General features: G+C 37.4%; 3 protein-coding genes across 4 annotated transcripts in view; 2 read left to right on the top strand and 1 right to left on the bottom strand.

Moving 5' to 3' along the window:
• Positions 1 to 6,138, top strand: part of LOC128233738 (uncharacterized) — a 17,845-nt gene extending 11,707 nt beyond the window's left edge. For both annotated transcript variants that reach the window (XM_052947561.1, XM_052947560.1), the window contains 2 exons: positions 3,944 to 4,082; positions 6,011 to 6,138. In XM_052947561.1, the coding sequence (XP_052803521.1) occupies positions 3,944 to 4,082; positions 6,011 to 6,138 (267 nt within the window). The remainder of the gene's footprint in view (positions 1 to 3,943; positions 4,083 to 6,010) is intronic.
• Positions 6,139 to 11,114: 4,976 nt separating this feature from the next.
• LOC128233737 (uncharacterized protein C17orf98-like) lies at positions 11,115 to 18,954 on the top strand. The gene is made up of 3 exons (XM_052947559.1): positions 11,115 to 11,836; positions 17,738 to 17,837; positions 18,238 to 18,954. The coding sequence occupies exons 1-3, from the start codon at positions 11,564 to 11,566 to the stop codon at positions 18,438 to 18,440; spliced, it is 576 nt and encodes a 191-aa protein (XP_052803519.1). The 5' UTR covers positions 11,115 to 11,563; the 3' UTR covers positions 18,441 to 18,954.
• Positions 18,955 to 20,742: 1,788 nt separating this feature from the next.
• Positions 20,743 to 22,236, bottom strand: LOC128235521 (A disintegrin and metalloproteinase with thrombospondin motifs adt-2-like). Its single transcript, XM_052950331.1, has 4 exons — positions 22,161 to 22,236; positions 21,811 to 21,960; positions 21,307 to 21,492; positions 20,743 to 20,918 (listed from the first exon to the last, which is right to left on the bottom strand). Exons 1-4 carry the CDS (start codon positions 22,234 to 22,236, stop codon positions 20,743 to 20,745), a joined length of 588 nt encoding a protein of 195 aa, XP_052806291.1.
• Between the last annotated feature and the right edge of the window lie 5,454 nt (positions 22,237 to 27,690).

Below are 27,690 nucleotides of genomic sequence, written 5' to 3'. Positions count from 1 at the left end.
ATGTCTTGATTTGATATTTGTTGTATATATGACGAAAGTACCAGTGGCCGGAAAACTTGATCAATAATGCATTTACTTATTTACAAACGATTCCTCAGAAATGAGCATTTTTAAATAACCGGTACTCTGTAAAGATATTACTGAGTATTTTAATTTTCTTACGCATTATTGATCGACCAGACAAGAATTATAAACTAAACTCAACTCGTTTATGAACGAAAGTTCAAGTGTAATGATATTTAACGTAATTCTAAGATTTTAGAACCAACTATTTCATTTTAATCTTAATCCGCATTTTCAAGTTTTTTTTATTGAAGCGTTCAATATATACTGAATAATTCACTGTTGTAATCTGTCGCCCAAGGCTCAAAGTACAGTTCTGACTCTTGTCTTGTTTTGAAAACTCATGAATGGTAGAAATATTCATTTTTGAAGACTAAACGCTTTTACGCTTTGAGTGACGCGTTACGTAATAGTAAAGACATGTATTGTTTAAGAGAGATATTTCAATACAAACTTTTTTATCAAGTACAAGCCTCAACACAAACTGTGTTTGGTGATATTAGGTGCACACGGTAATAAGCAAGAGAAATACATACTTTTATAGAAGTCAAATTGATCAAGCACCAATTTTCATAAAAAACCTTGGATATGAGCTGGCCAATGATTCTGAATCGAATGGTTCAGGGGATAAAGATGAGCATAATTGCATACTTTTAATGGTGGTTTTGGTCCCTGTAAAGCTTTAATGAAACATATAGACATTGCACAATGTCTGGTGATGATGATGATGATGATGATGATGGTGATGATGATGATGACGACGACGACGACGACGATGACGACGACGACGATGATGATGATAATGATGATGCTCGTCGGTGAAGGTATGATACGCGGATGGGGAGGAAAGAGAAACTAGAATCGACAGTACGAAGATATGAGAGGGAATCGGATAAAGAGATGATCATGCGAAGAAATGGCACAGACAAGGAGGAAGCAGAAACTGATAATCGAATGGAACGAGGGTATGACGAGTGGCCGGGAATTGAAGACAAAAAGTGGACAGGGGGGCAACATAGGGAGGGAAGGAAGGGAAGGGAAGGGGACAGAAGAGGGATACATATGAATAACTGAGAAAATAAGGGATAAGTAAGATAAGTGGTAAGGAATGCAAGGAAGACAGTTTAAAGGCAAAGCTTTAAGGTTTAGATGTCAGAGACATGAAATTAGGACCCTTGCCAGGGAGAGACAAACTTATCTAGGGGCAACAGAGGAAGAGAGTTAGAGAGGGCGAAGGTGTGAGAGGACAGTGGGAGAGGGAGTACGAAAGGATAGATTGATTAAATTGAGGAATTACAGATCATTGAGAGCGGGAATAAAACAAAACAGAAACAGAAGAAAGCAGGGTGGTAGAAGGAGCTAGTGTAAAATAGGCGGGATAAGATTCGGCGGTAGAGTCAATCAGGATGGGGGGACCAGTTATGTCGAGACATAGAAAAAAAGAACGGGAAGAGAAACACGATAGAGGCAAACAAGCTATGTGTGCACAAGTGATTTGTTTACGAAATAAAATGGCAAGACAAAATATGAATATAATACACAGAAATACACCATTTTATACAAACATTAGCAATTTGTTATTTGGGAAGGACGCTCAAACCTCCACTTCCCATTAAAAGAGAAATCCTGCAACCGCCCCTAAAAAGTACATAACCTTTGAACGCTACGCTCTTGTTGTCGTACTGAAATAATGGCATTAGAATAATCCCCGAAATCGGATTATCAATTTTTTAGCTAATACCCGCCTGTTTATACTGTTTGTCTTATATGTGAAAATAATGGTTTAATAGTTTGAGTATTTGCTTGTATTAAACGATCATAGATTTAATCTATCCGGTTGCTATAATGGACGACTCACCAAGTGAAAAACTGATCATGATTTCGGATAAAATATAACTTTAATTACATATCATCTTTGTTAATTTTGCTTATTTGATATATATATATATAACATATAACGGTTTTAAATTTGGACTAAACAAAAAAGCCAGCCGATTTCACGGGGAACAGAGGATATTTTGTCTCGACACAATGGAGGTGAGCTAGATTATTGTTCAGTTACAGTTTCTTAACTTATTTTCACTAAATAATTGTAAATTACATTTTTTTGATTGACTTTTCATTATTTCTTATATCTTTTCCCGTATGTTCCTTCTGAAATACAAACATAACTAGAAACGCGTTAACGACCAGTTTAGTGAATCAAGTGCTTTTGAATTTTGCATTATACCTCAATAAGTGAAGAGGTATTAGTCTGACTTTTAAACAATAATAGAATGAACACTATTTCGCAACAAAACCCTATCACTTTACCATTTACATCACGTTTATTCCTACAGGATGCGACTCATTCGGCCAGTGCGCCGATATCAGTGACGCCTCGCGGCGTCCAGACGGACGGCAGCCTCAGCAAAACGCCTTCCATGACGCCTATGTCCTTTACCCCTCATGGAAGCATGAAATTCGTCGGCAACCCGTACAAGAACAGAGTAAGCCGCCGCAGACGGAGATGAAGATTGCTGCAGTTATTGTTTGTTTTGCCCAAAGTTGACCTGCGTCGTTTGATCAGATTCATGAATTCATTATTATCTAATTAATAAATACTGTTACTGACACGTATTTTAATTCCTCTAGTTAATATAATACTATCGCAGCATTTCGCGTTGTTACCAGTATGGTCAACTGTGAGTTTAAGTTTTGTTGAAGACGAAAACGCTTCTGCTCATGGTGACATTATTATGATTGTGACCCGCATCGTTGAACTGTCTGACTGAATCATTGACAGCGTTATACCGTAGCGAATACGTATTGTTTCAGCCAAACACGTTTGAAGTCTTTCTACTCCTGAGCTAGTGTGACTCGTACATAATAAACTGACACACTACTGAGTTAGTCACATATCTCGTACATAATAAACTGACACCTTACTGCGCTAGTCACGTGACTCGCACGTAGTAAACTGACACTTTACTGCGCTAGTCACGTGACTCGTACGTAGTAAACTGACACTTTACTGCGCTGATACGTGACTCGTACATAGAAAACTGACACTTTACTGCGCTGATCACGTGACTCGTACATAGAAAACTGACACTTTACTGCGCTGATCACGTGACTCGTACATGGAAAGCTGACACTTTACTGCGCTAGTCACGTGACTCGTGAGTAGTAAACTGACACGTTACTGCGTTAATGTTACTCGTACGTAGTAAACTGATACTCTACTGAGCTAGTCACGTGATTCTTGCATAGTAAACTAACCCTCAACTGCGCTAGTCACGTGACAAGTACATAGTAAACTGATACTATACTGTTTTTGTCACGTGACACGTACAGAGTGAACTGACATTCTACTTCGTTAGTCACGTGACTCGTACATCGTAAACTAAAATACTATTGCGCTAGTCACGTGACTCGTATATAGTGAACTAACATTTTACTGCGCTAGACACGTGACTCGTACATAGTACACTAACATTTTACTGCGCTAGTCACGTGACTCATAAATAGCAAACTAACATTTTACTGCGCTAGACACTTGACACGTACATAGTAAACTGACATTCTACTGCGTTAGTCACTTGATTCTTACATAGTTCACTTCCACTCTTCTGTGCTAGTCACGTGACTCGTTCATAGTAAAATGATACTCTATTGCGCTAGCCACGTGACTCGTTCATGATATTCTAACACTCTTCTGCGCTAGTCACGTGACTCGTTCATGCTATTCTAACACTCTTCTGCGCTAGTCAAGAGACTCGTACGTATTAAACTAACACTCTACTAAGCCCAACACATGAGATTTAGCGTATTGTCCTAAAAAAGGAGTCTCTTTGATAATCTGAAATCTGTCTAACAAGTTGGCCCCTGTATGTTTCAGGAGATGAAGGCCCGGGAACAGTTGAAGGAAGAGAAAAACATCAACAAGCTGTCTCACCGGAACCGAGTACAGAGGACGCCATCCCTGGACGCCATACGGGCCCGCGAGCAGAAGTTCACAAATGACGCAATTGTTACAGGTACAAACTGAGAGAATTAATGCAAATTCATAATTGTATTTAAATCAGTGTGATATTGTTCACAGAATTCAACAACATGTACCATAGGAATTGTTGTAAACGACATAAGTGCTACGTATATTTGCCTGCATGACTGCTGTGTAGATTTCGCTCTGAAGGGTAACCCATGACAGTAAGCACACTGTTCAATCCTGTGGTTGTGGCTGCAAAGGGAAAGCGAGATACATGTAGATCCGGGTAAATTGGCCTAATGTACTTTTATGCCAAATACCCGTATGGCGGTGGGACAAAGCATCGATACACAGTAAAATATCACTCGAAAGCTCAACAAACATAACAAATATGAAACTTTTAGTCTCTGTTACATGCAAAGCAATGGTTGAGTGGACCATACCACTCAATGCAACTTGCGCCGACGCTATTGGTAAAGGTTTTTGCGATAATCTACCATTCATATCAGACTTCATGAATTGTGAATAAAGGGAAGTAATGTGTTGGACGTCCCACAACCAACACCAGTTGTTTATATTATTTAAAAGGAAATTCAATGAAAGCCAATGTCCCGCGGCAGACCATACACTTTTTAGATTATGCGGCTACAATACAAATTAAAAGGTAGAATCATTATTGGATTGTCCGGGCATTGACATGGTCATTTCTTCGGCCTATTTCACCTGATGGACAAGAATTATTTGACCATTTCATGATGTTGTCAGTGTATCAGTTCTGAAACAATTGTTCTAATTCAGATTAAGCTACGCGAAGGGCAAAGCTATGAAAACCAAGGTCATGTTGTATGCCAACATTAACAGGGTATCAGAGTTACATTTAACATCATGCTATCATTCTCTCATTCAAGGTCAGGTAACCCAGGTCTCGTTTCCATGGTCTCCAATAGTAGGGACAGAAAATGTGCTGGCTATATCGACGTTGACACAACAATGATTAAAAACCATGCAAAAGCATATATAGCCTAAAAACTATTGAAATCTATGTAAGACAAAAAGTATATACAAGAATTAAAATCTAAAACCTATGAAACAAAAATATTTCGTGTAGCCATGCACATCCAAACCGCTCTGTTCTAGATATTGCCGTATCTTTCTGTTTTGGGTCAAGTTTATGAATTACTTTTTAATAAAAGCATGAACCATATTTATAAATTTAGTATGATCCTCGCCTACCATTTCATAGTATGCTCTGATCTGAATGGTACAAAGCACCACATCGGAGTAGCTAGTTTTCTTCCTCGTACCTTTGACATATTGATAAGTTTTAAGAGTTTTGGTCCTAATTTCGCGTCGAGCGTTCTTCACTCAAATGAAGTTACAAATAAGTTTGATGACTATCCAGGATCTCATAAAACGTCATCGGCGTTTTCGTTAGTCCAAACGGTATCCGCGTACCAACTGGTATGACTAACTATATGCACAGGTTACCTGGTCGTCAAGGGAAATCACTGCGTTATAAGATTGCTAGAATGTATCGACGTTAACAATCATAAGTCTTACTCTATCTAGCGATTTTTGTCCATCTAGGGCATTAGAAGAACGGCGAACTCGGTTCAGGGACACTAATATTATGTTTCAAATACACAGTCAAATATTGACTTTTCATGATCACACGAAAGGTCATCAGCACAATGGAAATTACAAACCTTTTTCACTTCTAGCAGATGTAACATATGTTAGAACGTTAACACTGTTAAGTACAACGTTTCGTTTCCGTCAGAAAGGCAACAAACGTGGTTTAATGATGCCAAATGATTTCATGGTCGAATATAATATATTAAAATTGTTCAGCAATCCATGAATTGGAAAGTCTTACGGCGTCCACTTATAACGTAACAATCGTACTAAAGTTTAATTGACAACCAGTGTCTAAGTGAAATAATCAGACTCTGACCAACGTTTCGTGTACGGTTTCAGAGAGAAGGCGGACGCGGTTCAAGGACATCATCCCTCAATATGACGCCTCTGCCGATCGGCATTGTAAGGCGTACTTTAAGCGTCAGGACGTCCAACAACTCATCGGTGTCACCAGGTCGAGAGAGTAAGTGATAAACCCACCACCACCTCCCCTGTTTATCCCCCCTCCCACAACCACACACACACTCTTACCGTTGACAAATTCTGACGGCGTCTAATAACTGCCTCAGGGCTCAAATATGACTGAATACCCGTTCCAATGCAAGCATCATTCATCCTGTTATTTCTCAGAGTTTAAACGAATAGTTACCCTCCTAATTCGCTTTCTTAGATGTGCGCATATATTTTCAATAGTATCCATATTGCGATGAAGGCAACATCTTCGGAGTTCAAGAATGACGCTTATAATTTGTCAATAATGCTTTTATTGCGGTGATATATTTCTTGTAAACCTGATAGACATTTCCGGTCCAATCGAGCGTGTCCGAAAACCCATCCGGCATCCCCAATACCAATGGAGTTACGTGCAACAACGTCACTTCTTATTTCGTTTACTGTCTAGTTTATGGAAAGAAAAAATGACATTTTAATAGTTCGAAATAGAATTTCTAAATAGAATTTTATCACAAACTGAAGAAAATAATCCTCCATAACGCATTTTTAGAGAAACAATTTAAGTCAATATCGACCTAAAATAACGACGCGTCAAAACATTAGTTAACAAAGTCGCACTTGCTTTTTGGTTAACTGAACAAAACTGAGTTTTCCACGTCAATTTTCCTCTCATTGATGAGTTCAGTTATGTAACATTATCAATAATTTTTGTCGCCGGATCGTTAAATCCGACCTTCTGGCATGCTTCGTGGCCGGTAACTCGTAAAGACTCGTTTTCTGCTTACGCGCGTGGTAAGGTCGGATATTTCGATCCTGACCAGATCACGTGATGGATGTAATTGAATTGACGTTGCTGAAACAAGTGACGTCATTAATGTTTAAACAGCCGCATTTAAACTACGTCCATTTGTTATGAAAACGTCAGTTTTAAGCGTTTAAAGCGAACATGCAAAAATAAACATTGAATGTTTTGAAAATGCGGTTCATCAGTGAATAGATTATCGTGAAGACAAAACATCCGTGTACCCATGCACCGGTGAACCACAACACTAAAACATTCAAATCCTCAAATACAACACGCTTTGATTGTGTTTGGTTTACGAACTAATAGTTTGGTAGATTTTGTCCTGTATTTCTTATCTGCACGATCAGGTCTCATGTCAGGGGGAACTACTTATCTAAGACAGTTCTACAATTTTATAAAGTTGTGCCTCTTAGGTCGTTAGATTTTATTACCGACGGAAATACATTACAAAATACATACTCGTGATTAATAACAACACAGCATTGATAATTAGACAAATTTTATTTAGAATTGAACATATACTGCTTAGCTTCATATGCATATACATTCTTTGTGACACTACATTCCCCGATTTTTATGTTGTACTCTTATTAACCTCTGAAAATGATAATTGGCACCACCCACAGAACGCCTTGGAAATTTTACACCGCATAAAACAAACTTTTGTGGTCCCAATGTTTCCCTGGCACGAATTAAAAATGCAATAACTCATTGTAAAAGTTTTTTGCTGAGATATTCTACAAGGAATAAGACATCAGGTCAGCCTATTTGAAATAATTTATTTTATTTTACTTGTTATTGTTATTATACCCCCGTCAAACGAAGTTTAATGGGGGTTTATCGGAGTCACCCGGTGTTCGGTCGTTTGGTTGGTCCGTTGCAATGTTTCTTGTCCGGAGCACCACTTGAAAACTACCGGATTGAATTTAATTAAGCTTCATACGACGGTAAATCACCAAAAGGGGAAGTGCAGTGCACAAGAACCATAACTCTTATTTGTTTTGTTTTTAAACTTATTACCCTTTGTTACTTGTTTTTGCTTAGAGCATAACTTGACAACTACTTTATGTAATTTAAGGGTATTCATATTATGGTAAATCACAATTACAGGAAGTGCAGTGTATAATAACCATAACTCTATTTTAGCTTATTACAGAGTTATTGGCCTTTTTACTTGTTCTTGTCCGGAGCACAACTTGAAAACATCTTTATATAATTATGCCCCCTTTCGAAGAAGAGGGGTATATTGCTTTGCACATGACGGTCGGTCGGTCGGTCGGTTTGTCGGTCGATCGGTCCGTCAGTCCGTCGGTAGACCAAAGCTTGTCCGAGTGACAACTCAACTATGCCTGGACCTATGGTCATCAAACTTAAGATGATGGCTGGGCCTGACAAGTAGATGACCCCTAACGATTTAAGGGGTCATCGGATCAAAGGTCAAGGTCACAGTAACCTTTAACGGAAAAAGGTTGTTAGAGTAATAACTTGATAATGCCTGTACCCATGGCTCTCAAACTTGACTCGGAGGTTGGGCCTGAACGGTAGATGACCCCTTTTGATTTGAGACCTCATCGGGTCAAAGGTCAAGGTCACAGTGACCATGAATGCTAAAATGTTGTCCGAGTGATAACTGGACAAAGCCTGCACCCATGGCCCCCAAACTTGACTTGGAGGTTGGGCCTGACCATTAGATGCTCATCACTGACTGTAGGGGTCATCGGTCAAAGGTCAAAGTCCCAATGACCTTGAATCCAAACCTGACAATTCCTGGACATATGGTAATCAAACTTGACATGAAGTTTAGGCCTGGCCAGTAGATGACCCTTATTGATTTAAGGGGAAAGTAAGGTCAAAGGTCAAGGTCACAGTGACCTTAAGCGCGTAAAGGTTGACAAACCTTCTTCGAGTGATCACTCGACAATGCCTGCACAAACACTCCTCATAAAATCTTACATGGAGGCTGGAACTGACCAGTAGATAACCCCTATTGATTTGAGTGGTCATAGGTCAAAGTTCAAGGTAACAGTGACCTTGAATGTGAAAAGGTTGTCCGAGTGATAACTCGACAATGCCTGCACCCATAGCCCTAAAACTTTACTTGGAGGTTGGGCATGACCAGTAGATATCCCTATTGATTTATGGGGCATCGGATTAAAGGTCAAGGTCAAAGTGACCTTAAACGAAAAAACTGGTATGTGTGATAACTCGACAATGCCTACACCCATGGTCTTCAAACTTGACATAGGTTGGGGTAACCAGAAGATGTCAAAGAATTTAAGGTCAAAGTCACAACTCATATTGGTCATTAAAATTATGTCATTTACTTATTCCCTGCTGCTAAGAGGATACATGTTTATCTACAAATATCAGTCATCATCTGAACATGATTTAAAACTGTTCTAACTATCCTCTCACTTTGAATGGTCATAATCTTAACTTTGAATGGTCACAATCTTAAAACTGCCTCAAAGGCATCTTAAATCAATGACCAATCAGCTGTCATTTCGGTCCATGCATATTTCATTCAATTGTCCAAAATATTCTTGACAACATAGCGCTCAGGATGGGGAGGGGGGAGGGGGGAGCATACTGCTTGACAAACTTCTCTTGTTTAATTTTACTTTGTACGATGGTAAAGTACAGCACAATGAGAGGAAGTGCAGTGTTTTTGCCCTTTGTTCCTTGTTTTGTCCGGAGCATAGCTTCAAATCTACTGGATGGAATTTAAATTAAACTACAATGTTAGAACATAATGAGAGGAAGTACAGTATGCAAGAACCACAACTCTTTTACAGCTAACTATATGATATTGCCCTTTGTCACTTTTTCTAGTCCGGAGCATAACTTGGAAACTTCTGAAGTCCGTATTTTGGTAAAGCACAATGAGAGGAAGTGAAGTTTGCAAAAAACAGAATACTTTTTTCAGCTGACCACATAGTTATTGCCCTTTGTCACGTTTTCTTGTCCAGAGCATAACTTGCAAACTAAAGGATCAAATATAATTAAACTTTGTACAATGGTAAAGCACAAAGATATTAAGTGCAGTGTACAAGAACCATAACTCTATTTCAGCTAACTACATACCTATTGTCCTTTCTTACTTTACTTTTTGTAAATGATGATAAGTGAAAGTGCAGTGTACCACTTCAGAGGCCTCTTTTCAAAGCAAAAGAATGCCACTCCTGTGTCGAGGCGGCATTCGGGGGTATTCGTCACTCCTGTGATATCTCTAGTTTTTGTTTATACTATGGATAACACATTGGTCTTACAGTATGTGGAACCATGCACCTTTGCTACATGTAAAAGGTTGAATAGATGACGGCGTTAAGAATGTTAAAGTTGATTTAAGTCATTTAAATGTAAAATCAAAACCAGTGTAGGTTTACTGCGCTATTGGCATTATAAGTTGCGAAAAGTAAATACGTTTTGAGCTTTAATCAATCATATATTCCCTGAATTTGAATATTAAAAATATTTAATATCTTATCAGATGTAAACATTGTCACTGGTTACGTTTTACATAGTAAATGGAAAAATACGTAAACTATAAATATAAAATATTGTATATGATTTGATGAATTAAGAACTGAATCAATACTTAATAACTTAATGTCCTTAAACTAGACTCGGTAGCAATACACTGTAGGGTGACATGCACGTCCTGAATGATCAATATTGCAATATGGAGTCAATTCATTTATTTATAAAGAAAACAATGCATATTCTGATTTGGTAGAGAGAAAAATACGCGTCTGTTCCTCTTTATATTGTAGTGTAATTTCAGTCATTTACAAAACCAGCTCATGGATATGTTACCATGGCAACGAGAACACGCATACAAACTAGTTTGTAATATAAACTTCTTTTCGATTTCATAAAAAAATAGCGAACATTTTTGTGGGAATTGTTCCTCTGCATTTGTATCTGTTTTATTATGCCAGTATTTGTTTAATACTTTCAGCCTGTATGTATGTGAAGTATCTATGCAGTTATAACATTCATGTTTTGCCCTTTTTAAAACCAGTTATTATAACATGCTGTTCATAAACTTAAACTAATCTTAATAATCCATAACACAGGATTAAACTATTAGTTATACAATGATCTTATTGATTTAGATTTAATTTAAATTTTGTCAATATTCTTTTATAGAAATATATCTTTAATCTGCTAGTGCCAGTACTGAACTAATCAGGGTATTCGAGCGCTGTTTTGTTAAAGCCTTTCAATACACAGATCCATTGTTCGACTTAGCAACAGTGCAGGCTATTGGTTTCGAGGTTTTGGCGATTGGCTTTAACAGTTTAGATCAGTAGAAATACATTTATGTGATCTGGAACGAGATAACTGGGATAAACATTCAAACGTTTCCTAATTTGTAGGTTTCTTAACAAGGACTAGATATAAACAAACTGGCCCTAGGACATTAAACTTGAATAACTGAGGAGTGAAATTAAGTGAGAAGTGATAGACTTAAACTGAGTGAGTGACGTTAAGTGTGTGTCTGATTCCAGAGCCACCCCAGCAGGCAGCGTGACGCCAGGAGTACAAACCGTCCGTTCAACGCCACGACCCACACCGGGAGCCACACCCTACTGAACTTTGACTCTTGACCCCCTCTATTCTTGACCAGCATGGCCGACGACCGCCCGACGAAATCAGCCTCCTCCAAACGCCACAACAAACTGTACCGCACCCCGCCGACGCCCCCTCCTGAGGAATTTATGAGGGAGGAAAGGGGCTTTGTTCTTGACTGTAATGCCGTCAGTAGTATTTCTGGTGATTTCTCAAAGGCAAATCCTAAACTAGGGCCAGTTATTCCACCGTATAATGCTCAAAATGATCCGCATGTTGCTAATTATTTTAAATTTTCCGGCGTCGATAAAACTCTTGGGAAGACTGGTCAGGTATGTATTGCCATGGTTACTTAAGTTTTCCCTTATAAGCTGATTCATTTTAGGAATAACAAAACATGTAAATTATTTCATAATTGTTGGCTAATATTTATTTTGAATTAAGCATAAACGAAACATTGCGATGTAGCCTTTCTTTTTAGTCGGGTGAAGAAAACGTTCATATCATACCAGTAGACAATCTGTTTGCCACATACTTTACCACATTAAAACTGGTCCATGCCAGTTTAGGATTCCTTATAAGATCGTCAGTGTATACATGTATGTTAATGTTTTTTTCAGCATTGTTTCATTTAATCATGAAATCATTTTGTGCTGATGTAATTTTCATATGACACAGTAATTTAATTTAATTATTTTATTTATTCTAGAAAACTACAATAATTTTGTCTTAAAAGACTGTGCACTGTATAATAATATGTGACTATATGTTAATGTACAAGTCTGTGATATATGATGTAGTTCATTATAAATGTATTCCTTATTATATATTCATACAACAGGACGGTGGTGTAGTGTGAGTTGCTCTTAAGTATGTTTCATTGTTAGGCATAACATGTTTGGATTTTAAGTTTTCATATTAATTATTCATTGCTATTTTTTCATGTAAGAATGAGTGCATTTTACAAATAAATTGTGTGTCTTCGATAAACTCCTTATTCATTGAATAAAGCCATTATCTCAAACGGCCATGTTCTAAATCGATGTTTAGATATTTAAACAAATTAAATGATAAGCTAAAATCCATTTGTCTAACATGACCATTTTGAGATAATTTGCGTCATTTAAACTGAAAGATCAATATCTGAAGCTGTCCAGACAGTGTTCGAAGTGTGCCACTTACGTTTCTTATCAAACTGTAAATGCACGAACTCGTCAATTCTCTCTTGATAAGAAATTTCAATCCATAATTTTTACGTCTATATACTGAAAAAAAGTATTTCTGTAATTCATTGACTGATGTGAACTTTTCAAACTACATGTATTTAAAGGCTATAATTGCATTATTATTTCATCAACAGAACTTATACATATACCAATGTACATGGGGCGTATGTTAATGCACAATTGTACATATATGACCACAAAATGCTGATAAAAGAGAACGTGATATAAATGTATATAAAACCCATGAGTTAATATTGCTGATAAGCACGCATGACGTATTATTTAACGTGGACGCATAAACTCAGACTGTAGCCCATTTCCGGGCATATGTATCGCATTATTTAACATGAACTCAGATTGCAACCCATATACGTCTATATTTATCGTATTATTCAACATAGGCGCATTGACTGAGACCGTAACCCATGTACGTGTATATGTATCGTAGTGTTTAACATAGACGCATTGACTGAGACCACAACCCATGTACGTGTATATGTATCGTATTATTCAACATAGACGCATTGACTGAGACCACAACCCATGTACGTGTATATGTATCGTATTATTTAACATGAACGCATTGACTGAGACCGCAACTCATGTACGTGTATATGTATCGTATTATTTAACATGAACGCATTGACTGAGACCGCAACTCATGTACGTGTATATGTATCGTATTGTTAAACATGAACGCATTGACTGAGACCGCAACTCATGTACGTGTATATGTATCGTATTATTTAACATGAACGCATTGACTGAGACCGCAACTCATGTACGTGTATATGTATCGTATTATTGAACATGGACGCATTGACTGAGACCGCAACCCATGTACGTGTATATGTTTCGTACAATTTAACATTGACCCGGACCGCAACTCATGTACGTGTATATGTATCGTATTATTTAACATGGACGCATTGACTGAGACCGCAACCCATGTACGTGTATATGTATCGTACAATTTAACATTGACCCGGACCGTAACCCATGTACGTGTATATGTATCGTAGTATTTAACATGAACGCATTGACCCGCGCCGCAACCATGTACGTGTATATGTATCGTATCATTTAACATGGACGCATTGACTGAGACCGCAACCCATGTTCGTGTATATGTATCGTATCATTTAACATGAACGCATTGACCGAGACCGCAACTCATGTACGTGTATATGTATCGTATTATTTAACATGAACGCATTGACTGAGACCGCAAACCATGTACGTGTATATGTATCGTATCATTTAACATGGACGCATTGACTGAGACCGCAACCCATGTACGTCTATATTTATCGTATTATTTAACATGGACGCATTGACTGAGACCGCAACTTATGTACGTGTATATGTATCGTATTATTGAACATGGACGCATTGACTGAGACCGCAACTCATGTACGTGTATATGTATCGTATCATTTAACATGAACGCATTGACTGAGACCGCAACTCATGTACGTGTATATGTATCGTATTATTGAACATGGACGCATTGACTGAGACAGCAACCCATGTACGTGTATATGTATCGTATCATTTAACATGAACGCATTGACCCGCGCCGCAACCATGTACGTGTATATGTATCGTATCATTGAACATGAACGCATTGACTGAGACCGCAACCCATGTACGTCTATATTTATCGTATTATTTAACATGAACGCATTGACTGAGACAGCAACCCATGTACGTGTATATGTATCGTATCATTTAACATGAACGCATTGACTGAGACCGCAACCCATGTACGTGTATATGTATCGTATCATTTAACATGAACGCATTGACTGAGACCGCAACTCATGTACGTTCATATGTATCGTATTATTGAACATGGACGCATTGACTGAGACAGCAACCCATGTACGTGTATATGTATCGTATCATTTAACATGCACGCATTGACTGAGACCGCAACTCATGTACGTGTATATGTATTGTATTATTGAACATGGACGCATTGACTGAGACAGCAACCCATGTACGTGTATATGTATCGTATTATTCAACATGGACGCATTGACTGAGACCGCAACCCATGTACGTGTATATGTATCGTATCATTTAACATGAACGCATTGACTGAGACCGCAACTCATGTACGTGTATATGTATCGTATTATTTAACATGAACGCATTGACTGAGACCGCAACCCATGTACGTGTATATGTATCGTATCATTTAACATGAACGCATTGACTGAGACCGCAACTCATGTACGTGTATATGTATCGTATTATTGAACATGGACGCATTGACTGAGACCGCAACCCATGTACGTGAATATGTATCGTATTATTCAACATGGACGCATTGACTGAGACCGCAACCCATGTACGTGTATATGTATCGTATTATTGAACTTGGACGCATTGACTGAGACCGCAACTCATGTACGTGTATATGTATCGTATTATTTAACATGGACGCATTGACTGAGACCGCAACCCATGTACGTGTATATGTATCGTATTATTTAACATGAACGCATTGACTGAGACCGCAACTCATGTACGTGTATATGTATCGTATTATTTAACATGAACGCATTGACTGAGACCGCAACCCATGTACGTGTATATGTATCGTATTATTCAACATGGACGCATCGACTCGGACAACAAACTATGTACATGTATATGTATCGTATTATTTAACATGGACGCATTGACTGAGACCGCAACCCATGTACGTGCATGTGTATCGTATTATTTAACATGGACGCATCGACTCGGACAACAAACTATGTACATGTATATGTATCGTATTATTTAACATGAACGCATTGACTGAGACCGCAACCCATGTACGTGTATATGTATCGTATTAGTTCACATTGCTGTTGTATACAAGAAACACAAAATTAAAGCAAAACCAAGTCCATAGTGGATTTATGAATTTACAAATCATTCACACTGGTCTCATTTCACAACTAATCGTATCGTATCACGTCTTTTATTGTCAGAGGGACCATGGAGCGGTATGACGTATAATTGCGTGCAGAAATTAAGTTCCGAATTTATGCAGAAATAAAACAAGCGAATAATATGATTTAAGGATCATCATAATCTTTTAGCAAATTGAAAGTCGTCGATGTGCTTAATTTTGAATTAATCTAGGGGGTGTATTTTATTGTAAAGTATTGAAATTTAACCAGCCAAGCAAGCATTCGAATTATAATCTTCTCAAAGGATTTAAGGAATCGCATTATTGGTAAATTGACACCCATGTATATACGACATAAACTACATTGTAAGCGAACAATTCCAATAGAAATACATGCTGGTATACTTTGAATACCCGCATTAAAGTCGTATAGTTCTCCTTTGACAAACTTCATACCATAAAATTGAATGACTACATGCTATACAGGCAGTTAGCGATTTTCTATAATGGTCACAAGTGATCAATAATTTAAATTGCATAATGGAAAATATGAATGAAACGAGAAAGGCCATTCGAGTTTTATACGATAAGAAAAAGCATTCAAATCATTGCCTGCATGTATCAAATTGCAATAGATCGGAATATTTCATATCCATTGAAAATGTATACTGTAAATGTGCACATTTGCAAATTTTGATCAATACTGAAAAGGGAACAACTTTGAGGCACGAATAATCTGCATTTAACACATTCACAGATTATTTTATTAAATTTAGGCTAGCAGACAAATTGATCAATTTTAATTAAGGGCATGACAAATGTATCTCTGATTGTGGACCAAATATTTACATTACCAAGGCAGAGTGCTCAAACTGACGCGTTTGTCTATGGTCGTATCTATAAAAGCGTCCAATGTTCCAATGTGATTAATGACTAGTTCGTATTTTAAAACATTGTGAATGTGCACAAAAAGCCCAGCCTAAGTTATCGTCAACGGTGATTCCGAAGATTGCCGTAAATCACTCTGTGAAATTCGTAAAGATTCGGATGTTAACCCGAAAATTGCCATTTGTAATATTAAAATTATGTTAACTATATATTTTTCTCGATTTTTACTCCTTCGCTCGGTTGTCCAGGGCCCAATTCCTCAAAACATCTTAAGTCCCCTATAACAGGATTAAGCTTAGCTCACTATTTTTGTTTTGGTATAATATGTGTAATATTTAAATTCTTTAGACATTTGGAGATTTAAAATGAAATTAACTTTAGTATAATCACCATAAGCGATTCTTTATTTACTAAAATTAAGATTAAAAAGTTGAAAAAATGGCTTAGTGAAATAAGATACTTAATATGATTATGCTTAAGAACTTTCGAGAAATTGGGGCCAGGATATTTTGGTACATGCACGACAAGGTAAATGGCAGGTCATATTATCAAGTGCTTCTGTCGGACACAAGGTATATTGATATTGACATTATGTTTCTATTCATCTCTTCTACTTAGTGAAGTAGGAAGACCAATGAATGCATTTACCACACAGGAGCGTCGTGGAGAAATGTCTTGTATTACCTTTCCACTCTGATAAATTATTGAACAAATTTGAAGTAATGGATCTGCAAACATTTGCATAAGAGTTTTCATCATTCCGTCAATAAATGGAAACAACCGACTTAAATGATATCGCTCACTACTCAAAGATGTATTAACAGAACAAGACCATTAAAAAGCTCGAAAACCATGTCACCTCGATGATAGCGGAAGACGCAACATGAACAAGAGGACACAAGGCCGTTCGAAAAAGCTGTCAAGTGCATTTTGCTAGAAAATATTAAGTATGCGTCTTATTATAAATTTGCTAAGCTCGCTGGCAAAGGTATCAAGGAGATGTTATTCTAGAAACAATCGCCAGATGTCCATGCATGGGACATGACGTCGTACTAGAGCTGCATTAACACACCTGCAGTGCCATACAGACGCCACACAAGTCACCACAACAACGGTTGATAACAACTACAGGAAGGGTACCAGGGTATGTATCAACACAATCACCATCCACGCTAGGAACCATTTCTTTACTTGTTGACATCTATTTCCAGGCAAAGCCGGGCACATCCATTGACGGTCACGTGATGGACTATTTCGAGAAGTGCGGACCGGGACGCCAGTACGTCAGCCTCCGGAACGACGCCGGTGCAGGTACATAGCCTTGGTTATCTTTAATGTTATATGTATCAGACACTATTCATTTCTGTTGACAGCTGTTAACTTTGAGTACTTCTCAAGTACGTCCTGAGATATTGTATACCTGTACACCTTGATACTAAGGTTAGCAAAATTTTCTCAAGCTAAAGAGCGGTAACATTTTTACAGTTCTAAGACCATAACTTTCGGCTGGTTATCGAACGTTGTCGATATAATACGTGTGCAGATGTTACCGAATGTGGATAATAAATGTTCAAGTTCGACGGAATAGACAAGAAATAATGAGGACGCAGACGACGACGGACAATGACAACGGCACCGGACAGTACTATTCCTTATAATTATGTATCAATCTACGCCGGCACAAACCTCTAATTCTATACATATATTCCAGGCTATTCAAGTGAACTCACTGACGGCCATTCCCAGTTCATGCAGGGAATCAAACCATCGACTGGCTACAATGGACAGTTCGGATTCCGGAGAAATACGCCTTGGCTTCGGCAATCTCCGTCACCATTCGGCACGGCAAGTCGGTCCCCGGCTCACGAGATCACAGTGGTTTCCAGGACCAAAAGCACTGTACAGGCGAAGTGAAAGTTGGACCAGGGACCATCGCAAAGTTATTTGTTGAACAACTTTACTATTACAGCATTTCAAAGTGATGTCATCGCTTGAGCCTAATGCCATGGACGATGTAATCACTGCATATAAAAATCATGTATTGAAAAAAATATAAGTGTTTTACGCATTCACAATTAGTTTTTATTATACAGAACGAAGGATCGAATTTTAATTTTTGTTTTAATTAAAAGAACAGTATTTAGTTTTGTGTGTGTTTTTTTTTTTTATCGAAAACAACACTTTATTTTTTTAACAAATAGTATTTCTATAAACAGACATATGTACATTAAGCTAACCTAATAATTAATTATGGAATGTGTTACTTGTTAGGTTAAACTCTTCCAGATTGTTGAGTTCAGATGTTTTGTTATGTAGGTGTCCGGATACTTGTTTGACATGTGAAAGTTTTTATTTTGACTTATATTACCTGATTGAAGGTTACCATAACTTTTTACATGCTTTAGAATATAATACATTGTTTTATCAATGGATGCGTTGTTTCTTCACAACACCACATAATTAATAATTATACAAGACCCCAATACCACAAACAATCTTATATGAAATCTCAATAACAGTCTAAACTATTTTAGCATAGTGTCGAAAGTTATTAAATATCGTTTATGTTTTTACACTTCTTAAAAGCGCATCATCTCATAGAATATGTTGGTTAAATGCTATACTTTAAATCAAGTTCATGTTTTTGTGCAAGAATCAGGTCTTTTTTTTTCAAATATTTGCAAAATATTTTCTATGACACGCGCACTTTTTTTTATAAAACACCAGATTTTGAATCATATTATCCTTTTTATGTGGTAAAGTGGGTTGTGATCAAATTTGAGATTTGACTGGAGTATTTTTGTCGATATTGGGATCGGAACACATCTGTAAATGAGTTCTTCTTATCGTTATTAAAAATTAATATTTACACACATCCGAGAGAGACAAAATAACGAAAGATTGACATTAAGTAAAAATGACGTTTTGAAAAGACGTTCATCACACAATCCGGAAGTGACATCATGGCTGAGTATGCTGACATAGCACTTTCGTATCCGCGGGTGGCTGACATCCAACGTCCGTCCATATGTACCCTTCAACACAGGGCATCGAGAACGTTCGTCCTAAATTACACAAGACGAAACGTCCACAGTTCGAACAGTCATAGAACATACCGTGCAAGCCTTTGCAGCTATCAGTGTCCTGGCCATACAGACAATCTGTTAAGGGAAAAAATACAACATTTTTTCAGAGCTTAAAAGGTTCATAACGCCGCCTCAACCTTTTTGTTTTAACTTAGTCATGTGAGCTTCAATTACTAATTTCCCCTTCTATATACACCTTAACAAACTTGGAGAGAGTCCCTGAAAAGATTTAAGAAATAAAAGGTTCTTCCACACGATCACCACACAAAGTCTTATACATAGTCTTGGGCTACACATACAGGAAAGCATGACTGTCAGCTTTTCGTAATCAAGAGCAAAGTCATGGACATATAAATTAAACAGTGCATACGTACGACTTTCGCATGTAGGCCCACGGGAGGCCCCTACGCATGCGCATTTTGGTCCTTCTGACGTCATTACGCACATTCCGGCGTTTGCGCACGATACCTCAGAGCACGGGTCAAGCACTGAAAAGGTAAAATGTTAATTTCGAGCAGGAATCATACTGCCATCCATACTGAGAGCACCGCAACCGGGTACCAATACTCGTCCGTTCACCTTAGTCAATCAATTGGCATATCGCAGCAACAATTCAAATCAGAGTCAGTAAAACGTGTTCACAGTTTAAAGCTTAAGTTTGAAGGCCGACGAGGCCGACACCAAGGCTGTGATAAAAACAAACAAGCGAAAACTCGAATACATGTTACTACGTTCCATAGAATGCATGATATTAATCAAGTAAGTTTTTTGCCGGCATAGAATATATTTAATCCGCATTAGTGACACACTCTCCTTTTTTCTTTGTTGAAGTGACAAGAAACGTTTTCTAACTTATAATCAAATAATTTCTAAAGGCCAGCCTCTCGGCGAACTCATCGAAAATGGCCAAAACTCGTTACCCCCTATGCAAACAAAAACGTTCAAAAAAGCTGAGACCTTCAATTCAAATCAATTCCATTCTATTGTAAAAAGAGTATTTTCCAACAAACCAATTTTCTGGGTCGGGCCAATAGGAGCATACATTTTAAGGAATGCCCATGTGTGGCTCTCCGAGTGTCTGTTACGCCTTGACGCCTTGACGCATGCGCCTCATAACAGGGTCATGACTATCAAATGAACTTACAATTTCTCGCAGTAGAGGGACAGTTTGTAAAGCACAGGCGTGTCTGGTAGTAGGGCCCAATACACATGGATCCCGAGGGTTCACACTGCCGCCTCCGCTCCTGGGTTCCCTCGCCACACGTGACGTTACAGGCCTCCCACGGTCGCCAGTCACTCCATTCTCCTGAATAGAAAATAAGCAGGGACTAATAATGATGTAGCAAAACTGGATTTGAATATTAACTGTCATGGAATCGCATTGCTGCTTTCGCTACTGTGTTCATCGCATGCATCCCTTGAAATGCTGTACATTGTAATACTTGATACTCAAACGCATTGATTAAGGAGTTTTGCCACGTATACACGGCCTCTGAGGAATCCCGCCTCCGCTCCTGGATTCCTTCTACACACGTGGCGCCACGAGCATCCTACGACCGTCACTTGCTCTACTCTCCAAAAAACGGGGACACATGTTAAACAAGGGAATAATAAGAGGGTTGGGGCGTAATGTTGAATAGATAAATATCATACAGATTATTCCATCTTTTTTAGAATTTGAATCCTGTACTTACCGTAACAGTCGTCGTTGATACATTCCCGCGACTGCTTATACTCCCGACCACACGAGCTCGGGTCCGCGTGCTCACAACAATCAGAGGCACTTCCGGTGGAACAAGTGCGTGTGCGGGTATGGAAGCCACCACCGCATGTGCGGCTACACTCAGACCACTCGCCCCAGGTGGACCACACGATGGTGTCTGAAAATGTGAGAGTATAGACATCTCAGTAATGGCAGGAATAAGGAAGGTCCGCTAAGCTTTTGAGCGTCTTTACAATATCCTTCTTCAATATTGACGTACTGAAATTATAATACATGTACATTCACGCCATGTGTTATTCATTTGACCTTATAGGAAGTTTTTTATATAAAGATTAATATAAGCCCACTTTGAATATATGGAGCCTATGTTGGAGATTGTTGTTGAGAATATAAAAGTATTCAATCTTTTTGCTTTGATTAACCAATCCGTTTTGTAAATTTGGAAACATTAGACAGATAAGTACTTATATTTTACCGGAGCCACATGGCGGCGCCACACATGCCTCGTGCATCTCTGTCGGACCTAGACACGCGCCATCATTGCACGTGCGCTCACGTGACCTTATTCCGTTACCACATGTCACGGAACAGCTTGACCATTCACCCCATGGGTTCCATGCGTCACCTGATATATTTGAAAATAAATCGATGATCAATTATGTAAAAGTGGTTATACACTTGGCTGCAGGGGCGAATTGTTTATAACTGGATAACTTATCCGCATGTTACAACAAGGTTAGGTTGCACATGACAACACTATAACTGGTCAACAGTCAGTATTGGATAAAGGTTGACCAATCTCATTTCGACTAACTGTAACCAAACCAACGCCAAAGAGTTCATCGGTTTTAATACAGTTGGCTGCAGTTGTTCCGTTGTTTCTTATCCACCCTAGGTTCATGTTTCAATAACCAACAGTAAAATTACAATGGTTAGAATATTATTTTTAATCCTATAAGCTCGGGTTAGGATATATGAGTAACCGACCATAAATCGCTTGTTCGTATAAGAAGTATGCCATAAAACCATCAAGGGCCGATACCACACTCCAAACCTCATACCTGATTATTATTTTTTGTTGAACGTTTGTTAATAGCAAGTACCTTGGTATGGATATACATAGATTTGGCAACACTTTAACAGGGGTATAATTTCAGACCCATTAAACCTGCCTGGGCGTGAATCCCTCGTACTCAAAATAAATTTACAACTGTACGATAGTATGTAATTAAAATAACTGAATCCTAATTCCGGTTTAATACTGAACTTTATTTACTGAATCCTAATTCCGGTTTAATACTGAACTTTATTATATATGTCCGGTAAGCGCACTCGATTCTCAACTAGGCGACCAGGGCTCGATTCTCGGCCTGGGCGATGTGAGTTTGGTTTGTGGTCACCAGGTTCTCCTGTTTCCCCCACAACACAAGACCTTACTCTCGCATTACATCGTGCCAACGTGATTGAGTAATATAATGTGGTAATAAATTGTTTCACAATCGTTATAAAATAAATAAGTAAAAACTATCCCAGATCGTAATGCATTTAAAATTAATGTACTTTGTTTATACATGTAACAGAAATGATCCCATTTAGACTAAGGGTTGTTTCATACAACAGTACAATGCTATTTGGTGGACTAATGTAAGACCATTCATCTTGGCACGCGGAAGATTAATACAGGAATACGGTGCTGTTTTCTAGCGATTTTATACTAGCCATGTGTTAGTTGCTATACTTGCCATTTGCAACTTGCTATTTACTTGTTGCTTCTTTCTCTTTACTATAGTTACTGTTGTACAATAGACTTGCCATTTGCTACTTCCGATATAATACTTGCCATTTGCTACTTGCGATATAATACTTGCCATTTGCTACTTGCGATATAATACTTGCTACTTGCGATATAATACTTGCTATTTGCTACTTGCGATATAATACTTGCCATTTGCTAATTGCGATATAATACTTGCTACTTGCGATATAATACTTGCTATTTGCGATATAATACTTGCCATTTGCTACTTGCGATATAATACTTGCCATTTGCTACTTGCGATATAATACTTGCCATTTGCTACTTGCGATATAATACTTGCTACTTGCGATATAATACTTGCCATTTGCGATATAATACTTGCCATTTGCTACTTGCGATATAATACTTGCTACTTGCGATATAATAGTTGCCATTTGCGATATAATACTTGCCATTTGCTACTTGCGATATAATACTTGCTACTTGCGATATAATACTTGCCATTTGCGATATAATACTTGCCATTTGCTGCTTGCGATATAATACTTGCTACTTGCGATATAATATTTGCCATTTGCTATTTGCGATATAATACTTGCTACTTGCGATATAATACTTGCTACTTGCGATATAATACTTGCTATTTGCGATATAATACTTGCTACTTGCGATATAATACTTGCTACTTGCGATATAATACTTACTACTTGCGATATAATACTTGCTATTTGCGATATAATACTTGCTACTTGCGATATAATACTTGCTATTTGCGATATAATACTTGCTATTTGCGATATAATACTTGCTACTTGCGATATAATACTTGCTATTTGCGACATAATACTTGCTACTTGCGATATAATATTTGCTATTTGCGATATAATACTTGCTACTTGCGATATAATACTTGCCATTTGCTACTTGCGATATAATACTTGCTACTTGCGATATAATATTTGCCATTTGCTATTTGCGATATAATACTTGCTACTTGCGATATAATACTTGCCATTTGCGATATAATACTTGCTACTTGCGATATAATACTTGCTATTTGCTACTTGCGATATAATACTTGCCATTTGCTACTTGCGATATAATACTTGCTACTTGCGATATAATACTTGCCATTTGCGATATAATACTTGCTACTTGCGATATAATACTTGCTACTTGCGATATAATACTTGCTATTTGCGATATAATACTTGCCATTTGCGATATAATACTTGCCATTTGCTACTTGCGATATAATACTTGCTACTTGCGATATAATATTTGTCATTTGCTATTTGCGATATAATACTTGCTACTTGCGATATAATACTTGCTATTTGAGATATAATACTTGCTACTTGCGATATAATACTTGCCATTTGCGATATAATACTTGCCATTTGCTACTTGCGATATAATACTTGCTACTTGCGATATAATACTTGCCATTTGCGATATAATACTTGCCATTTGCTACTTGCGATATAATACTTGCTACTTGCGATATAATACTTGCCATTTGCGATATAATACTTGCCATTTGCTGCTTGCGATATAATACTTGCTACTTGCGATATAATAGTTGCCATTTGCTATTTGCGATATAATACTTGCTACTTGCGATATAATACTTGCTACTTGCGATATAATACTTGCTATTTGCGATATAATACTTGCTATTTGCGATATAATACTTGCTACTTGCGATATAATACTTGCTATTTGCGACATAATACTTGCTACTTGCGATATAATATTTGCTATTTGCGATATAATACTTGCTACTTGCGATATAATACTTGCCATTTGCTACTTGCGATATAATACTTGCTACTTGCGATATAATATTTGCCATTTGCTATTTGCGATATAATACTTGCTACTTGCGATATAATACTTGCCATTTGCGATATAATACTTGCTACTTGCGATATAATACTTGCTATTTGCTACTTGCGATATAATACTTGCCATTTGCTACTTGCGATATAATACTTGCTACTTGCGATATAATACTTGCCATTTGCGATATAATACTTGCTACTTGCGATATAATACTTGCTACTTGCGATATAATACTTGCTATTTGCGATATAATACTTGCCATTTGCGATATAATACTTGCCATTTGCTACTTGCGATATAATACTTGCTACTTGCGATATAATATTTGTCATTTGCTATTTGCGATATAATACTTGCTACTTGCGATATAATACTTGCTATTTGAGATATAATACTTGCTACTTGCGATATAATACTTGCCATTTGCGATATAATAATTGCCATTTGCGATATAATACTTGCTACTTGCGATATAATACTTGCTATTTGCGATATAATACTTGCCATTTGCTACTTGCGATATAATACTTGCCATTTGCTACTTGCTATTTGCTACTTGCGATATAATACTTGCCATTTGCTACTTGCGATATAATACTTGCTATTTGCTTCGTGTCAATTTATATCCGCTTGTTGTGTCTTGCATGTTGATTTATTATTTTGATAATACTCGTATCTTTTTCTTTGATTTGGGTAAAAATGTAAGATAGTCAATAACTTGCACGTTCGTCTGCAGTAGCTCGAAGAGGATTGTAAGCGTTTGAAAGATCAATATTGCTAGCTAGCAAGTAGTTACATGCAAACCACAACTAGCCAATGGTAAAAGGCATGTCCCAACCGGAATTCCGTAGAAAACAGACAAAAATTAACGGTCATGAACACCCGGCAAATTTAGTTTGACTAAGAGGGTTTTGGGCTAAAAGCAGGGTTGGACACATTATGAGTTTTTTCTACGCCATTATTTCCCATCTCAAGGTAATTCGTACTATTTTTTTAAATGCAAATGTCTAGAAACATCCCTCCGCCACCCCACCCCTCCCATAAAAAAACACAAAACAAAAAAAACGACAACAACAAAACAAAACTAACGTAATATTAATCCTGAATATTATCACCCCTGATTTATACATAATCAAATGTCAATGTTTACATACGTACCTTTAACTACAGCTATAACGAAGAACAAAACGCACAAATATGCTCCGTAAAATTTCAACCTCATTTTTCACATTATAGCTTTAAAACATTTTATTCAACAATAATATATGAACAGGCAAAATCCGTCAATAAATCTAGACTATTTATGTGTATCAAATAAATGGTCAACAAAAACAAAGGCGTTAAGATGGTTATCGTGAATGTTATGGTCTGGCTGAGTACCGGACCGTTAACAGCGGATAACGGCTCGCCCCAGGGAGCAGTATGTTGGCGACAGTCACTGGTGGGCACGATACGACTCTTTAATGGCGATTTTGACCGGTATTTGTAAGTTTGGAACTACATTTATTACATTAATGGCATCAATATTCAAAACTCTGCTTAGTATTCTGACTTTTCACTGATCGATCAAGGCGATATATATATATACAAGTGTTCGTGGTAATTCCAGTCGCATCATTTGGGCGACAACAGTCAAATACATTGATTAACCGGATAAACTTTCAATTATGGTGTTTGTTGTTAGTTTAAGTGAACTATTTTTGCTGATTTTTCACGCGATAGATGACGACGTTCCCAATTATTGTCGTCGCCACATAAGGCCTAAGAAAACACATTTGGTTCGGGTTACCCGACCCTACCTACGAAATAGCCGCCGATCCTACCGTTTTATAGTCAGTTGGAAAAAAAAACTTTCCCTTTTTAAGTCTGTATTTTAATATGTAGTTTAAAACCTTTAAATCTTTAGTCAGAATTATTTAAACAAGAGCTGTCACAGAGACAGCGCGCTCGACTATTCCGCCGCTTTTCAGTGTAAGGATGGAAGTTTTGGCGAAACATGCATGGATCATTGTAATTGTTAGATTAGATTTCAATGCAATACATGATGCGCGGAGATATTAACATAAATGTGGTTACATGCAAAATTTTAACCAGATTTTTTAAGTGTAATAATAAAGGGCCATCATTCGCAAAACGCAGTTATCTAACTTGATTATTCAATTAGGTTGGGTGGTTGAATGCCATTTTATAAAGTCTCAATGCAATACATCAAGTAGTTGCTGAGATATTATCCTATGTGTGCTAACATGCAAGACCTTAACCAGAATTTCTAAGTCGCATAATAAAGGGGCAAAAATTATATAATATGAAAGATAGAGTTACCTTACTTGATTAAATAAGAAGGTTAAGTGGTTCGGAGCCTGTGTGTAAAGTTTCAATGCAATACATGATGTATTTGCTGGAGCATTGACTTAAAAGTGGTTACATGCAAAACATTAACCAGAATTTCTATGTTGAATAAAAAAGGGGCCATTATTTGAATTTAATGCAAACTAGAGTTATCTTACTTGGTTATTTAAGTAGATTGGATGGTTGAGTACCATTTTATAAAGTCTCAATGCAATTCATCCAGTAGTTGCTGAGATATTAACCTATGTGTGCTTACATGCAAAACCTTAACCAGAATTTCTGAGTCGAATAATAAAGGGCAATTATTTGCATTAAATGCAAACTAGAGTTATCTAACTTGGTAAATTAAGTAGGTTGGATGGTTGAGTACCATTGTATCAAGTCTCAATACAATACCTCAAG

The sequence above is a fragment of the Mya arenaria genome, chromosome 5 (assembly GCF_026914265.1).
Source record: "Mya arenaria isolate MELC-2E11 chromosome 5, ASM2691426v1".
Classification (NCBI taxonomy): domain Eukaryota; kingdom Metazoa; phylum Mollusca; class Bivalvia; order Myida; family Myidae; genus Mya; species Mya arenaria.
Note: the sequence above shows the minus strand (reverse complement) of the source record. Positions and strands in the feature narration are given on the sequence as shown.